This window comes from Pelodiscus sinensis, chromosome 1, assembly GCF_052426305.1.
Source record: "Pelodiscus sinensis isolate ZL-2025 chromosome 1, ASM5242630v1, whole genome shotgun sequence".
Taxonomy (NCBI): domain Eukaryota; kingdom Metazoa; phylum Chordata; order Testudines; family Trionychidae; genus Pelodiscus; species Pelodiscus sinensis.
The window spans coordinates 342,300,210-342,316,668 of record NC_143052.1 but is presented as its reverse complement, the minus strand read 5'-3'; the positions used below and the strand labels follow the sequence as shown (position 1 = coordinate 342,316,668).

The following is a 16,459-nucleotide window of genomic DNA, read 5'->3' as shown; positions in this document are numbered from 1 at the left end:
ACTTGATGTGATAAATCTCATGACTGCAGAATTGGTGTTAGAGGGATACAGCTTGTACAAGAAGGACAAACAGGGGAAAGAGGGAGGAGGCATTACATTGTGAATAAAGTTCAGAAGAAGGTGTGAAGCAGACCAGTTAAGAGTCTTTGGGGGAAGGAGGCATGTGGAAGAGGGCAGCAGAGGTGATGCCATGGTAGGAATCTCCTGTAGATCCCCAAATCAGGAGGAAATGGATGAGGTATTTCTTTAATGAGCAATAAATAGCCAAGACACAAGACCTGGTAATGATGGGGGACTCTAACTATCCAGACACTTTGTGTTTTGCCATATATTATTTTTACAACAAGTCCATATGCTCCTGAAATGTATCGGTGGTAATTTCATGTTTCAGAAGGTGGAGGAAATAACCAAGGGGATAACCCTGTTAGATTTGAGTAACATGGTTACAACTCTGAAGATAGAAGTCAATTTGGGTAACCATGAAGTGTGATCAGTTTCATGATTCCTAAGCAAAGGAGGAAGTAGGTAGTAGAGTAGGACAATGGACTTACAAAAAACAACGTCCGATTAACAAATTCAGAACTGGTAAGTGAGATCCCATCAGAAGAAAATCTAAATCATAAAGGAGTTCAGGAGAGCTGGCTGTTCCTCAGAGGGACAATATTAAAGGTACAACTAGATCATAGTTCAGACCAACTTGAGGAATTGTAGAATTAGTCTGAAATCAAAAACTTGAAATTTCAGTAAGACCACCAGCACTGCTCTTAGGAAGGGAAAATCAAATGCACCTCTACAAAATGGGGAATAACTGGATAGACCATAGTACTGCAAAAAGGATCTGAGTTATCATGGGTCACAAACTAAAGAGTCAGCAATGTGATTCAGTTGCTAAAAAGGCTACTATCATTTTGGGGTGAGTTAACAATGTCCTGTGTAAGACACTGGAGGTCATTGTCCCATCTGGTTGGTACTCATGAGACTTCGGCTTGAATACTGTTCTGGGTGCTACACTTTATCCAAAGTATCCATATCTTTCTTAGAGTCCTGATGAGAGTAGTGAAAATGATTAAGAAGTTTGGAAAGCTTTAACTATAAGGAAAGGTTTAAAAAAACTAGGTATGTTAAAACAAAAAACAGGACTGTAGCACTTTAAAGACTAACAAGATGGTTTATTAGGTGATGAGCTTTCGTGGGCCAGACCCACTTCCTCAGATCAAATAGTGGAAGAAAATTGGCACAACCATATATACCAAAGGATACAATTTAAAAAAATGAACACATATGAAAAGGACAAATCAAATTTCAGAACAGAAGGGGGATGAGGGGGGGAGGTAAATGTCTGTAAGCTAATAATATTAGAGGTGATAATTGGGGAAGCTATTTTTGTAATGGGTAAGATAATTAATGTCTTTGTTTAGACCTAGGCGTAAAGTGTCGAATTTAAGCATGAATGACAGTTCAGAGGATTCTCTTTCAAGTCTGGTGTTAAAAGGTCTTTGAAGCAGGATGCAAGTAATCAAGTCGTTGAGACAATGCCCTTTCTGGCTAAAATGGCAAGAAACTGTTTTTTCTTTGTGATCCTGTCTAATATCTGTTTTGTGAGCATTGATTCTTTTGCGAAGTGTCTGAGATGTTTGTCCAATGTACATAGCAGACAGACACTTTCGGCACATGATAGCATAAATTATATTTCTGGATGAGCAGGAATGTGTGTTCTTGATCTTATAACTCAATGGGTTAGGTCCAATAGCAGTATCAGCAGAGTGAATATGTGGACAAAGCTAGCAACGGGGTTTGTTGCAAGGGAAGGTTCCAGGGTTGGTATTAGTGTGGTATGTCCTGTGGTTGTTGGTAAGAATCATCTTGAGGTTAGGTGGTTGTCTATAGGAGACTATGGGTCTGTCTCCCAGAGCCTCTTGGAGTTGAGTATCCTGTTCCAGTATAAGTTGTAGTTTATTGATAATGTGTTGGACAGGTTTAAGTTGGGGGCTGTAGGTGATGACAAGTGGTGTTCTGTTGTTTTTCTTGGGTCTATCTTGAAGTAGATGGTTTCTAGGTATTCGTCTGGCTCTTTCAAATTTTTTTTTTTTATTTCTATGGGTGGGTAGTTGAGGTTTATAAATGCTTGGTAGAGATCCTGACGTTTCTGGTCTGTCAGTGGGATTAGAGCAGATGCGGTTGTATCGAAGGGCTTGGCTATAGACAATCGATCATATGGTGTGTTCTGGATGGGAGCTGGGGGCACGTAGGTAACTACAGGCAGTCCCCGAGTTACGCGGATCCGACTTATGTCAGATCCGCACTTACGAACCGGGCTTTTCTCGCCACAGAACTCGCAGGCGGCGGGACCACCCAGACACGCAGTGGTCCCGCCACCGTGTCCTCCGGGGCGAGAAAAGCTGCTCTGGGTGTCCCTGGTCTGCTGGGGGGGGGGGTCCCCAGCAGACCAGGGAGACCCGGAGCAAAGCCTTGGAGGCGCAGGACCCCGCCACCTCTGCGGCTTTGCTCGGGGTGTCTCTGGTCTGCTGGGGTGTCCTTGGTCTGCTTTGCTCCGCAAAGTCCCCCCCCCCCCTTCCACAGCAGACCAGGCTTTTGTTGTGGACGCCTGGGGTAGAGCAGCTGGGGTGCTGCCGGGTTGGTTCTGGGGGGACCTACCCAGCAGCGCCCCAGCTGTTCTGTCCCAGGCTCCAGATTCAGCCACTGTTGAAACTGATCAGTGGCTGATTCCAGGAAGCTGGGGGCAGAGCAACTCTGCCTCGGGCTTCCTGTAGTCAGCCCCTGGTCAGTTTCAGTAGCAGCAGCGGCTGAATCTGGAGCCAGTTCCGAGTTACGTACAAATTCAACTTAAGAACAAACCTATATTCCCTATCTTGTACGTAACCCGGGGACTGCCTGTATATGAGTCGGGTTTTCTGTAGAGAATGGTGTCTAATTTTCCATTGGTGACTTGTACTGTGGTGTCCAGGAAATGGATCTCTCGTGTAGAATGGTCCGGGCTGAGATTGATGGTGGGGTGTAGGTTGTTCAAATCTCGTGGAATGTCTCCAGTGTTTCTTGGCCATGCGTCCAGATCATAAAGATGTCATTGATGTAGTGTAAGTAGAGAAGAGGTAAAAGGGGATGGGAGTTGAGGAAACGTTGTTCTAAGTCAGCCATAAAGATATTAGCGTATTGTGGGGCCATGTGTGTACCCTTCCATGGCTGTGCTGCTGATCTGGAGATATAAATTGTTCTCAAACTGGAAATAATTGTGGGTGAGAACAGTTACATAGGTCTGCTGTCAGATTGGCAGTGGTGTCCTCTGGGATAGTGTTTCTAATTGCTTGTATGTTAAGTTTTGAGAAAATAAGGCTAAAGTGCATTCATTAAGGGCTGTTTTAAAGAGAACAGTGATCAGTTGTCTCCTTATGCCCAAGTAGTAATGGACTTAATCAGTAGAAAGGGAGCTTTAGGGGGATTGAAAGTGGGTGTCGTCCCCCCCCCCCCTGTTAACTATAATAATAGTTAAGCAATGCAATAGGTGTCCCAGGGAGGTGGTAGAACCTCAATCTCTGAAGGCTTTTTAAGGACAGGTTAGACAAACATCTATCAGGGATGGTTTATGGATGCTTGGTTCTGCCTCAGTACAGGGCATTGGACTAGGTGACCTCTTGAGCAGTTGTACAATTCTAGACATTTTATTAATTTTGAAATAACATCTCTAATGCCTTAATGGCGATACTCAGTGTAATTCTGAAAGTAGTTGGAGTGCAAGTACAGAAAATTACATAAATGGAGCTAGTTGGAAAAAAAAAATTAAAGCACTTTTCATTCGAATTTGCCAATTCAAAGTCAAAAGGCCATGTGGTGACAGATTTTGATGAAATTACACTGGAAAGCACATATATTTTGTATGGAACCTCCACTCCCATTATGTGCCAGCTCACTCACCTGGCTTCAGAAGCATCTCTCTTCATAGGCTAGTGGGGAGAGTCCCATTTTCCTGTCTCCTGGCTTTTTGGCAGCCTGAGCTCCCAGGGCTTCCGATCAGGTGAAGTCCGCCAGGCTACAAGTAGAGCTGGACAGAGGACAGTAATTCTATTTTGTGGAGGATTTCTAAATGTTTGGATTTTGTTCCAAATTGGAACACAACCAGCATTCAGAATCCTGCAGAATAGAACTGCCATTCTTTATCCATAGGCATGGTATTCCTTCATAATACAATGAACAGAACACATTAAAGAGAGGAAAAATAGCAATCTTTCCCAAAAGTGGATATATGAAATCACACATTTAAATAAGAAATACTGTGACCCACTTAAACTTAATTCTTAAATTATACCATAATCAAAGCAATCAGATTTCCAGGCTCAGAACAAATAAGCAAAGATTATAGCAATTTTAAACTACTCAAAATTTGGATTTAAATTACTTAACTCAGGGACCTGGCATTTTTGGATATTTATAGATATAGTCTGTCTTTAACGAGGTTGGTCTGACCATTTCTCTATCCCTGGGAGAACATTAGGCTAGTTGGTTTAAGCCCAGAATTCATCCTCATTGAAATTGAGCATAATTTGATAAGTATGTATGAGGCACAGTTTCCATGCACATTTTTTTTTTTTTTTTTAAAGCATGATTCTTGATACCTGACTCTCCATTTAGTTGCACCACTGGTTGGAATCGATGGAATTAAACCAATTTCATGCATTGCAACAGAGTAAAGTATCAAGCTTACTATTTTTTTGTTCTTAGTCTGCCATATAATCAACTCTTTCTGAAAAGAGGGAAGTAATGGAGCAAAGCTGTTAATTACTGTAGATCACAGGTCTAACTGGGTGGATTGGAGGGAGAGGTAAAAATCTAGGGGACAGATACAGATTTTTGTTCTTTCAAAACTTATACAGTGAAATGGGGTTCATTTTTTCTTTTGGAAATCTACTTTTGTGATGCACATAACTAGAGCTGAGCGAGTGTTTCCATGTATTACATCCATTAATTTAGCCTGTTTACTTGACAGGTTGTAGCTCACTATTTTTATCTAATAACTTGTGTGAACTCTTGGTCTTATCTTGTGGATTAGCATTCAGTGTATGTTAATTTTTGAGTGGCCACATACGTGTTACTTTTCACACTCACTGTCATGGTGGGCCCAGCACTTCTAACAATGTTTACTTTTTGTGCCTGACATTAGGGCCAAAATTTTAGAATCGTGTACCTAATACTTCATGGCACTGGATAAAGGCTGCAGTGCAGAGCACAGAGGTGTGAGCTGCAGAGCACAACAAAAAGTTGCACTCTTAACAGCTTTGTGTTGGTGCAAACTAAAAGGTACTCAGTTCACATTTAGGTCATCTTTGAAAGGACTATATTAACGTGAACTGTTTACTTTTTTGTTTAGGTCCACAGAAGCCAGAGCACAACTTTTTGGTGCACTCTGCAATTTAACCCTTTTAATCTACACTGTGATGCTGTGTAGACATACCCAAAGACAGAGTTCCTGGGAATGGCGCACAGGGCACGGATCTCCTGTTTGCTTCATTCATTCTCTGTGGGGCATCTGGCACTAGTCACTGTCAGAGATTGGGCTATTGAGCTAGATTGACCTTTGTTCTAACCCAGTATGTTCGGTCTTATGTTCCTCTACTGCAGTTGCACAATACGTAATTTAAGTCTGATACAGACAGAGTCTGCCTTTCGCAGTGGCCTGTATCTCGTATCTTGAAAGAAATATGGAGGCAACCTTAACATCTAAGCATCTGTTTAGTGCTGTAGCAGGTAGGCAAATGTTTGAAGTTAAAATGTAATAACTGATTTTTTTTTTTTAAACTAGTATAGCTGTAGATCGAGTACCTGGAATTTTCCAGCCATTTGAAAAATCAGCCTCGCTATTGGACTTCTAGCAGTAGTGAATTCCACAGACTGATTATGCAGTCCCACAATCATTTATTCTAAATTAATTTGTTTAGAAACCCACTGGGATTTAATACAGACCTTCTTTAAATGCACCACATGTCATTCTAGAGTAAATGAGCTTTAAGAAATGATCAGAAATATCACCATTTCACTTCAGGCTTGTCCAGAGGCCTTTTTTAGTGGAGATTAAATTTTGAGATGTCAAGTTCCTTGCATAGGTTTTCATCAGTGCAGTTTGGGACATGGAAAAAGGACTGATTAAAAGAGAATAAAAAAAACCCTGAACCATATGTTTTAATGCCCAATTGGAAACAGATGAAGGCAGTTAAAAAATCAAGCAATTGTTTTAAAGTTTAAACAGTTTTTATTAAAGGCAGGTGGTTTATATATAGTAAAAAAAAAAAATCAGTCACCAGTATATTGACACATTTGTGATCTTTTTTGGATACAAAATGAGTTCATAAATCGCTAAATCTATCTAAAGATATTTGGACTTGAGAACTCCTAAGAGCAACCTTAGTGTCTGAAATAAATTTATGGAATATAGATCTTTTTAGGTTTACTTAACAGTTAACATCTGACTGACCAAACAGTCTTGTGGAGATTTACAGCAGATTACTCAGATATTTAAGAGTTTTTGTGATGCTGAGCAGGTACAGATTAGCCCAATAACAGATATGGGGCTATAAAATAAATGACATTTCAGTGACTGGTAAGCACTTGTTTAGGTCATCCCAAAAAGATAGCTCAGATATGGGGATGAGTTAGTAGTTGTGATTGATCGTGACAGTCTAATGGTGTTGATTAACTGTCACAGTGGTGGTCTCAGAACTATGCTTAAAACATAAATTAGTATGGGCATGTCTAAACTTCTTTACGAACTTGAGATCGGAAAGCACATGACACCAATAAAACTACTGATTTCCCAGGACGGATTCCACAGGTGAAGCACATCTGCTCCAGAAGGTCTTGGTCTTTTTTTTTTTTAAAATACTTTGAGAGCCTAGCAGTCTTTGCTATTGAGCAGAATACCTAGCTGCTTCTTAAAGAAAACATTCAATTGTAAGATTGGCTTGGAAACTAGTTTGTTTCATGAACTCATGGAAAAATTCCAGCAATTAGATTTGAGAAAGTATTCTGCAATATATGCAGTAATGTGTTAAGGTAGTGTGCAGCTTTTGCAGATGGTTCATTTTTTAAGATTTACTTTGGGAAATGCTTATGGGAGGAGGTTTCAAAATCTTTGATTCCTACCTTACTTCCGGTGTGAGTATTTGCTTCTCCATTTTTCTTTTGTTACTTAATAGGTCATGTTTCTCTAAGTTCTGTGTCTTTGCCTTCTACTTGTAAATTAAGACACTGACATTTGAGTCACAAAACTCTACTCTGGTTCCTGGCTGTCTCAGTCTGTCTCCATGTCTCCAGTTCTTTGGAGTACCAAGGGGACATTCAGTCCCCTGAAGGCAGGTCACTTTGATGGAAGATCTGCTTTTTGGAATTTTCCTCCCCTCACTCACCCACCAAAATACGTCTCTGATCATTTTACAGTGTGGCACAAAACAGTCTGCTAGATACCTTCTGACTGGGTATGATGAGATTTCTTCCTTTGGAGCATTTATATAAAAAGATGTGTGGGGGGGGAGGAGAGGTTACATACATTTATACCAAAAAGACACCCTAAACCAAAACGCTAGGCACCCCACCCACTTAATTACCTGCAGAATACCAAACCTATCCCCTAGTGGCTCTCCCCAAAACCTGACTTTTTTCACAGCAGGCAGCTTAAATAGTTGTGCCTCATAGCTTGCCATCATGGTCAGTACACGTCTTTCGTTTTTAGATTAAGAGGAAGAAACCTGCTCTGGAACTGGAGTGGCCCCTCAAAGAGCACTGTGATCCAGTTCAGATGTCTTTGATCTCAGTCTGGCACAAGGAATACGGCAGTAGTCCAATTAGCAAAGTTTAAGAACTCAAGAACAGCCGTACTGGGTCAGACCAAAGGTCCATCTAGCCTAGTATCCTGTCTGCTGACAGTGGCCAATACCAGATGCCCCAGAGGAAGGGAACACAACAGGTAATCCTCAAGTGATCACTCTCCTGTCATTTATGTCCAGACAAACAGAGGCTAGGAACACCATTCAAAAGCACCTCAAACTCAATCCAGACACCAGTAGATGATGAAAACCATCAGTGGAGTGCTGCAACTATCTGTATTACCCTGAATTGTAGTGCCATGTAGAATACATTGCAGTACAGTAATTCCTCATTTAACATTATAGATGCGTTTCTGAAAATGTTCATGCTAAGCAAAAACATGCCATGTGGGGTCAGTTTTCCCATTAAAGATAATGGAAAAGGTGGGGGTTGCATTTCAGGTGGTGATGGCAAAGTCAGTAGTTTGTTGGTGCTGGGTTGTCAATGTCCGCATTAGACATCTAGCAACACAAGTCGCTGTGGTTTGTTAAAACACACAGATAAACACGTGAGTGAGTGGAGAAGCACTGTGATCACACGTATTCATCCACTCATGCATATTACCACTGTTTTCACCAACTTATACCGCTGTGCGAAGTAGTCTGCCACTTGATTATTTTCATGTTATTTCGGGGACAGTCATGTTGTTCGAAAAACATTCCCTAAAAATAAAATCGTGCTATTGCGAAAGCGTGTTAAGCGGGCACGTGTTAAACAATTACTGTACCCATTCTTGAGGTGTAGTAGTATCTCAGTAGTAGGCTCTGCGTCAGGAAGAAATGATTGCAAAGGCCAGCTGCAAATGGTAAAAAAACATTTCTGGACACTGCTGCTTTCTGATCATCCAGCAGTAGCTGGAAAGCCAATCCAGCCACCAAATCATTAAAGCTTTTTGGTTTTGTGTATATTCCATGAGAGTAAAAGGTGCCATAACAAATGGAAAGTAAATATTAAAGTCTCTACCTTGGCTTAGCTTGGATACTTTTGTTTCATTGATTACATCTTAACTGTTCAGCTGAGTTGAAGTGACCGTATCCAGCCTCATTTAGCTTTCCACATTTGTACAGCACATACTGAATTTCTCTATTTTGTGTTTTGTAAAAGGACTTTTAAAGTTGAGGTTGTAAGAGCTTCCCCTAAATGCTGAAACTGCCATCACCAATTAAAAATATGGCTTAATGTAGAAAACTTTCCTACTAAGCTGTTAGCATTTGGCATAGTTAATGTGATTCTGCACACCTAACACCTTCGCTGTGTTACCAGATGTATTCATTTGGAAAATGCTGGCTAAAAATGAAGACTAATAGTCAAGTGATCCCTCTCCTGTCATCTAATATCCAACCTAGACCTCCCCCACTGCAAATTGAGACTATTGCTCCTCATTCTGCCATCTGTCACTACTGAGAACAGCCTCTTCATCCTCTTTGGCACCTCCCTTTAGGTAACCGTATGCTGCTATAAAATCCCCTTTCACTCTTCTCTTCTGTAGATTAAACAAGCCCAAATCCCTTAGCCTCTCCTCGTAAGTCATGTACTCCAGCCCCCTAATCATTTTTGTTGCCCTCCACTAGACCACCTCGAATATGTCCACATCCTTTCTATAATGGAGGGCCCAGGACTGGACACAATACTCCAGATGTGGCCTCATCAGCACTGGTTAAAGGGGAATAATCACTCCTCTAGATCTGTTTGGCAGTGCTCTTCCTAATGCACCCTAATATGCGGTTAGCCTTCTTGGCTAGAAGGGCACACTGTTGACTCCTATCCAGCTTCTGATCCACTGTAATTCCTAGGGGTTTTTTTCTGCCAAACTGCTGCTTGGCCGCAGCCTGTAACTGTGGTTGGCATTCTTCCGTCCCAAGTGTAGGACTCTGCACTTGTCCTTGTTGAACCTCATCAGATTTCTTTTGGCCCAATCCTCCAATTTGTCTAAGTCACTCTGGACCCTATTCCTACTCAAATCATTGAGTACTTTTCCACATCATCTGCAACTAGGTTACCTCCCTCATCCAGTAAGGCCCAACACCCTCCCTCATTACTCTCTTACTGCTAACATGCCTCTAGAAACCTTTCTTCTCTAAGGACTTCTCCCACCATCTTCCTACCAACAGGGATTAGTTTGGCCCCCACCAAACCCCCCTCATGCAACTATCCTGCAATTGCATTAACCCAATGTGTGAGACGTTAACTCAGGGGCAGAGAGGCTGGGGGAAGTGTTCCCTCTAAGGCTATGTCTATACTCGTGGCTTCTTGCGCAAGTACGGCCATTCTTGCGCAAGAACCCACAGAGCAGCCACACTACCCACCTGCTCTCGCGCAAGGAAATTTACAGTATGGAGTGGTAAAAGAGAGTGTCTTGTGCAAGAGCTATGCAAATATTGTTGGAGCAGGGCCCCTGGCTATGACTATTAACTCGCCACCCATGGCGCATGGCATACTTCCGGGTTCAGGGTGCGGGGCCCCTTTAGGCGCAGGGCCCAATTCGGGGGAATTGGCCTAAGGATGGCCCTGCTCACCAGCAATCCACCTGCTTCTCGGTGGTTGTACTAGAGTCAGTATCACAATTATATTCCAAAGAAGGTGCTGTGATAAGCCAGGAATAGCATAGTGTTGGTGTCTGCAGTTAGTGCAGCTGTAATTTAATAGAGTTTTGAGAGTTCAGTTCCTATCTGGGAAAGCTTCCCTTAAGATTTTAGGGATTTGTTTGCTACTGCGGTTAGGAAGTTAGTTTCCTGTGAGCCAGAATATTAAGCAGTAGAAGTACAGGCTGTTTAGCCCTGAATGAAGACATTTAAAGGAATGTTTGCTGTACATTCTCGTTGAGAATCAAGAAACAGGGCTAATTAAGAACATAAGAACGGCTGTACTGGGTCAGACCAAAGGTCCATCTAGCCCAGTAGCCTGTCTGCTGACAGTGGCCAACACGAGGTGCCCCAGACCAGGGTTCTGCAACCTATGGCTCAAGCCAATATATGGCTCAGTATAGAACCAAATATGGCTCTTTTGTCATTCCCAAAATACATGCAATTTTTAAAATTTAAAATGAAAAACTAATTCACAATTTTAAAAATGTGTAATTACTCATGTACCTTGAATGCGTGCATGAACCTGAATTTGACTAGTTATGGCGTAAACTTCAAAGACGTGTGAAAAGATGCAGTAGAAGTCCCATTAAGTAAATGTGATTAGGTTTCATTTACGCTATTATTAATAATCTTATCAATAATAAGTTGCATGTTTTCAGTCATGCAAATGGGAATTCTTATACTGGCTTTGTTGACCGCTTGTTCTGAATTTTGATGCAGTTTGCCTTTTTGGTTTGACAAGGTTGCCGACCCCGGACCTAGACAGTCCTTGACATGTTTTGTCTGACCTGCTCTTAAAAACCTCCAGTGATTGGAATAGCATGCCTTGAAAGCTTATCCCAGAGCTTAACTGCCCTTACTGTTAGGTTTTTTCCCCCCGTATATCTGATCTAAATCTCCTCTGCTGCAGCTTAAACTCATTATTTCTTGTCCTCCCTTCCCTGCCCAAAAGAGCTTACAGTTTGACCAGATTCAAAAAATGATTGTGACAGAGGGAAGAGTAAAGGTAAGATGAGGTGAACGAAATTAAGATCACATAGAAATTGGGTGGGTAGCAAGCACATTTTCTATGGATAGTATCAGAATACACACATTGCTTTACACAGACTAAGGCATTCCCGTATTTACAGTTTAAAATCAAAGGTATCTAATATTATAGTAATTGAATGTATATAGAAAGATCTTATTAACTTAATGTTTCTCCAGCTCATTTAACTGATGCATCTTGAATGTTAGTTTGTCCAGCTGACATTTAGCTGGTAGAGAAGTTTTATCTTAATGACTTTAAAGGGTCCCTTATAAGAAATCGATTCTGCAGAGAGAAACCTTTAAGTTCTTGATCCTGTCTTTTTCAATCGCCTTTTAATTTAGGTTTTCAGTTCTAACAGAAAATAAATGGCTCTCATGTTCAGTGATTTAACAAAATACTATCATGTAGTGAAGCATGCTTTCTGTTTCAACAGCAGTTTTATTGCCAAGACTAACTGAGTTTATACTGTTAATTGTAACTATATAGCCTTTGTAATCTAAATTCTGCTACAGTTGGGTAGTGTAACTGTAGATGTTGAAATGAACTCATTTTGATTTGTATCTTACAGTTGTATTGAGTGGCAGGGTTTTTTCCACCTAAATCTTCAACGTAAAGGCACTTACTTTCTTATACTGCAAACAGCTTGGATTTATAGATGTTTTAAGCAAGGTGGACTAGATATACTAGTTATAGTGATTTGTACTGCTTAACTTAGTGACCCGTTAAGAGTTTGAAAGTACCATAAAATTTGTAGCTGTCTTAATATTTCATCTGTGTATAATACTGACCTGTTAACATTTGGCTGTAATGATTCTTTAAAATTCTTTTTAAATGTCACAAATAATAGTGTCTGAGCTGCACTAAAGAAGTCCTTTGAAGTCCTAACCAAATAGATGTTGTGTAATCACAGTTCAAGAATGTGTTACTTTTTCTAGTGGGTACTGATCTGATGTATAAATCTGTCTGTATGTATGATCTGAGCTTGGAAATAGGCATAGGCTTCCTATGGAATGGGGGTCTTGTGTAGATAGCCTTATTTGCCAGATAAGCTATTAGTTTAAGTGCAAAAACATGTACATGGTAACTTAGAATTTAAAACTAACATGTTAACTGCTGGGACCTCAGCCTGTGAAGTCCATTGCCAAGACTCACTGTGATGAAGAGTCAAAATGAGGAACCTCAGGAAAGAGTGCAGTAATACAGTAAACTTCCGATAATCCGGCACCTTTAGGACCCAGGGGGTGCTGGATTATCAGATATGCCGGACTATCAGAAGGGGGGGGGGCTATGAGAGGTCTGGGGTGGGGTGGAGGGATGCTACCCCAGACCCCCTCATAGCCCTCCCTTCTGATAGTCCGGCTCTGCCCCAGGAGTCCCTGATTCAGCCGCTGCTGGTCAGTTTCAGCAGCGGCTGAATTGGGGACGCCTGCAGCAGAGCAGCTGGAGTGCTGCCGGGTTGGTCCGGTAGCGCCGACCCTTGGCGCCGCGAGACCAACCCGTCAGCACCCCAGCTGCTCTTGGGGATGCCTGGGGCAGAGCAGCTGGGGTGCTGACGGGTTGGTCCTGCAGCACCGCTCCTCGGCGCTACTGGACCAACCCGGCAGCACCCCAGCTGCTCTGCCCCAGGTGTCCCCAAGTCAGCTGCTGCTGAAACTGACCAGCGGCTGACTTGGGTACACCTGGGGCAGAGCAGCTGGGCTGCTGCCGGGTTGGTCCAGTAGCGCCGAGGTTTGGCGTGACCAGACCAACCCAGCAGCGCCCCAGCTGTTCTGCCCTCTGCTTCCTAGATTCAGCGCTGGTCAGTTTTAGCAGCGGCTGAATCGGGGAAGCTGGGGGCAGAGCAGCTCCAATGGTCCGGCTGCCTGGAGCACTTCCGGGTTCCTGATGGTGCTGGACCATCAGGAGTGCCGGACCATCGGAGTTTTACTGTAGTAAGATTAAAACTGTGAAATTAACAGCTTTATTGTGAACAATTCTTTACATCTTTAATCTGCATGTCTGATATTAATACCATATAGTAACATTGAAGGCTAAACATAAATGGGCTTTAGTTACATTGGGGCTAAAATGATGGTACTTACAACAAGCAGCAGCTTAGAACTAGTAGCTAGCCATGATTATTGTAATACAAAAGTATTCCTGTGTGCAATATATTTTCCCAGTATCTAAATGTCAGCATATGTTTTGAGATCATACAGAATGTACTTTCTTACTACATATGGAAGAACAGAAATAACCTCTTGAAATATGGTAGCTATGAGCTCTATATAGAGTCACAATTGTGCTAGGCATTCTAAACAAGAAGCCAGTGCCTTTTGCTTTTAACACCTTGAAGGGAGCTTTTTGGAAGACATTTTGCTTCCAGGAGGGACGTGAAAAAAGGAGACAGTGGAAACATTGTAGCCCAAGCCAAGGAAGGGATTTCATATAGAGGCTATCTCTTGGAGAAATTTCAAGAAGTCTAAGTGAGATTGGTGAGTAGTTAGTATACATCTTAGGGTTGGTCCTGCTTTGGGCAGGGGGCTGAACTCTGACCTCCTGAGGTCTCTTCCAGCCCTATGATTCTATCTTGTGTGGATTCATAGGGATTGGGAATCTGCAGAAACAGAAGGCCATGCATTTACCTGCTATCAGAATTGTCCTTGTTGGTATCTCAACAAATAGTTTTGCTTACGTCAGAGTAACCAGAAAAGTAAAATATTAAATATGACCTTTCTTAAACTGACCTTTCTTCCAACCCTTCCTCATTAGGTTTCCACTGTATCCAAAGGGAGGGGAGAGGCTTCAGTTTGATTATGGAGTTTACCTTCTCAACAAAAATATAGCACAGGTAAGTAAATTTTGAGACTTGTTACTGAAAGACTTGGTAAATTCCTTGGGAGACCTTCTACCATGTGATATCTGCAATATGGCCTGTATTAAATGAGTGCATCTTGCAGCAGCCCGTGTCACATGCAAAACACTTTACAAAAGCAACTGGACAACTCTTCAGTCCGCATGATGTAGCCTGACCCAACGTGTGTCTGTAGACTCTTGGGATTTGCACAATTCAAGGGCAGTTTATATGGCCCTTAATGAGTTTTTTGCTTAGCATGCAATTTGAGTTGATCATATTACACCTGTTTTGTATACAGATAATTGTGCAAAGCCTAAAAAAGCTTGCAAGTTAATTCTATTTTTTCAAATTCTGCAGCCTTTAAGTGTACTCTTACTCTGGATATGGTCCTACAAAAGCTACAAAATATTCATGTCATGACTGAGAAAGTGTGTGCTCTGGAAGACCTGTTTCTTATTCCCGTCCTTTGTTTTTCACTCTTGATATTTCCCATATTTACAATTCTAATCAATTTTCTGCTTCTTTTCTCTTCCTGGTAATGTTTTTATCCAGTTAATCTCTGTTAGGTAATTTCAACGCCTCTCTTTAAGAAATTGTGTCCTTGAACTGGAAAAGTGCTATCCTTATTCTGGTTTCTTACCCTTTTATTTTTAGTTTTTGCTATGTCCATTTTTATTTTATATATTTTGCTTCCTTAACTTATGTAAGTTTTGGGTTGTTATGGTTCTTTTGCCAAAGTTGGTGGTTCACTACAATTGTAGTCATGTTGAGTCTACCAGTGCTTCTAGTATCTCTCCTTCAAAAATCTTCTATGTGAATGTGAACAAAGGTCTGACTTTTAAAGTGTTCCTAGAGTTACAGGTCTCTTCAGTGAAAGTTGATGAAATAACTGGTGTGTTAAACTGCTGAAGAAAAGTCAGGGAAGACCTAACGTGGCCGTATGTTGAGATAGTAGAACTTTTCAGCATAAGAGCAGGTAGAATTTTTTTTGGAGGAAACTAAAGCACTTGGGCTGTATGTAGACTGGCAAGTTTTTCCGCAAAAGCAGCTGCCAAGCTATCTACACTGGCTGCTTGAATTTCCGCAAGAACACTGACGATCTCATGTAAGAAATCAGTGCTTCTTGCGGAAAATCATGCCAGTCTAGACGTAGCCTTGATGTATATGTATTACATTATTCTTTTCCGCTAAAACTTAGAGCAGGGGTGGGGAACCTCCAGCCCAGAGGCTGGATGTGGCCCACAGCTTTCCCAGATCAGGACCCTGAGGCTCAGGGCTCCACCCCAGCCTTGGGGAGCCCGCCACCCACCCAGCCTCGAGCACAAAATATACTAGCCTGGGTCCCTTTAGGCCAGGGGTGGGCAAAAGGGCCTCCCTGCCACTCCCCTGCCCTCAGGCCAATTAGCTTCCTGCTGTCCTGTGAGCAGCACGCAGCGCTTTGAAGCGCCACGCACTTCTCGCAGGGCAAGAGGAGACGTCACACGCTCCCCTGTCCCCAGACCAATTATGGTAGGGAAGCCCAGAAGCATTTTGGCCCTGCCCCTTCCAGCCCAGGACCACTTCAAAAAATTTTTTTGAAGTGGCCTGTGGCCAAAATTTATTGCTCACCCCTGCTGGTGTGAGAGGGAAATGTGGTGAGTATCTTTTTTCCTTCTCAGTTAGGGACCATGCCAGTGAGGTGTGTGTGATGTGGTGGTGTGTGGGGTGGTTTTTTTGCGCTTCTCACTTGTGTGCGGCCCCTGACTGACTCTTCTGCGGGTCAATAGTCCATGACCCAAAAATGGTTCCCCACTCCTGACTTAGAGGGAAAGATCACAAGATTGTATCCCTTTTTAAATACTACTTTGGAAGGTAGGGTTGGGAACTGTCAAATTCAAGTAGGCTTTAAAAAAATCTTAGGACACCTGAGAATTATTCAAAGCTACCTACCTTTGAAAAGTGCCTCAGTTTGCTCCAGATGTCTCTGTGTATGCAGTAGGGATCTGATATGGGGGAGTGGACCTACACTTGTCAGGGGGAACTAGGGAAAGGAAAATGCTACCTCTGATTCCCTCTTGCAACACCAGTACCTGGGATTGGGGGTAGGCTGTGAATAAGAGCAAGGAGATGGACACATTCCACAGCACCACACATGTAAGT

General features: G+C 42.2%; 1 protein-coding gene across 2 annotated transcripts in view; it reads left to right on the top strand.

Annotated features, from left to right (window-relative positions):
- The window catches only part of UVRAG (UV radiation resistance associated), a 127,384-nt gene that overhangs the window by 72,487 nt on the left and 38,438 nt on the right, over positions 1–16,459 (top strand). For both annotated transcript variants that reach the window (XM_075919535.2, XM_075919534.2), the window contains exon 13: positions 14,236–14,314. In XM_075919535.2, coding sequence (XP_075775650.2) covers positions 14,236–14,314 — 79 coding nt within the window. The remainder of the gene's footprint in view (positions 1–14,235; positions 14,315–16,459) is intronic.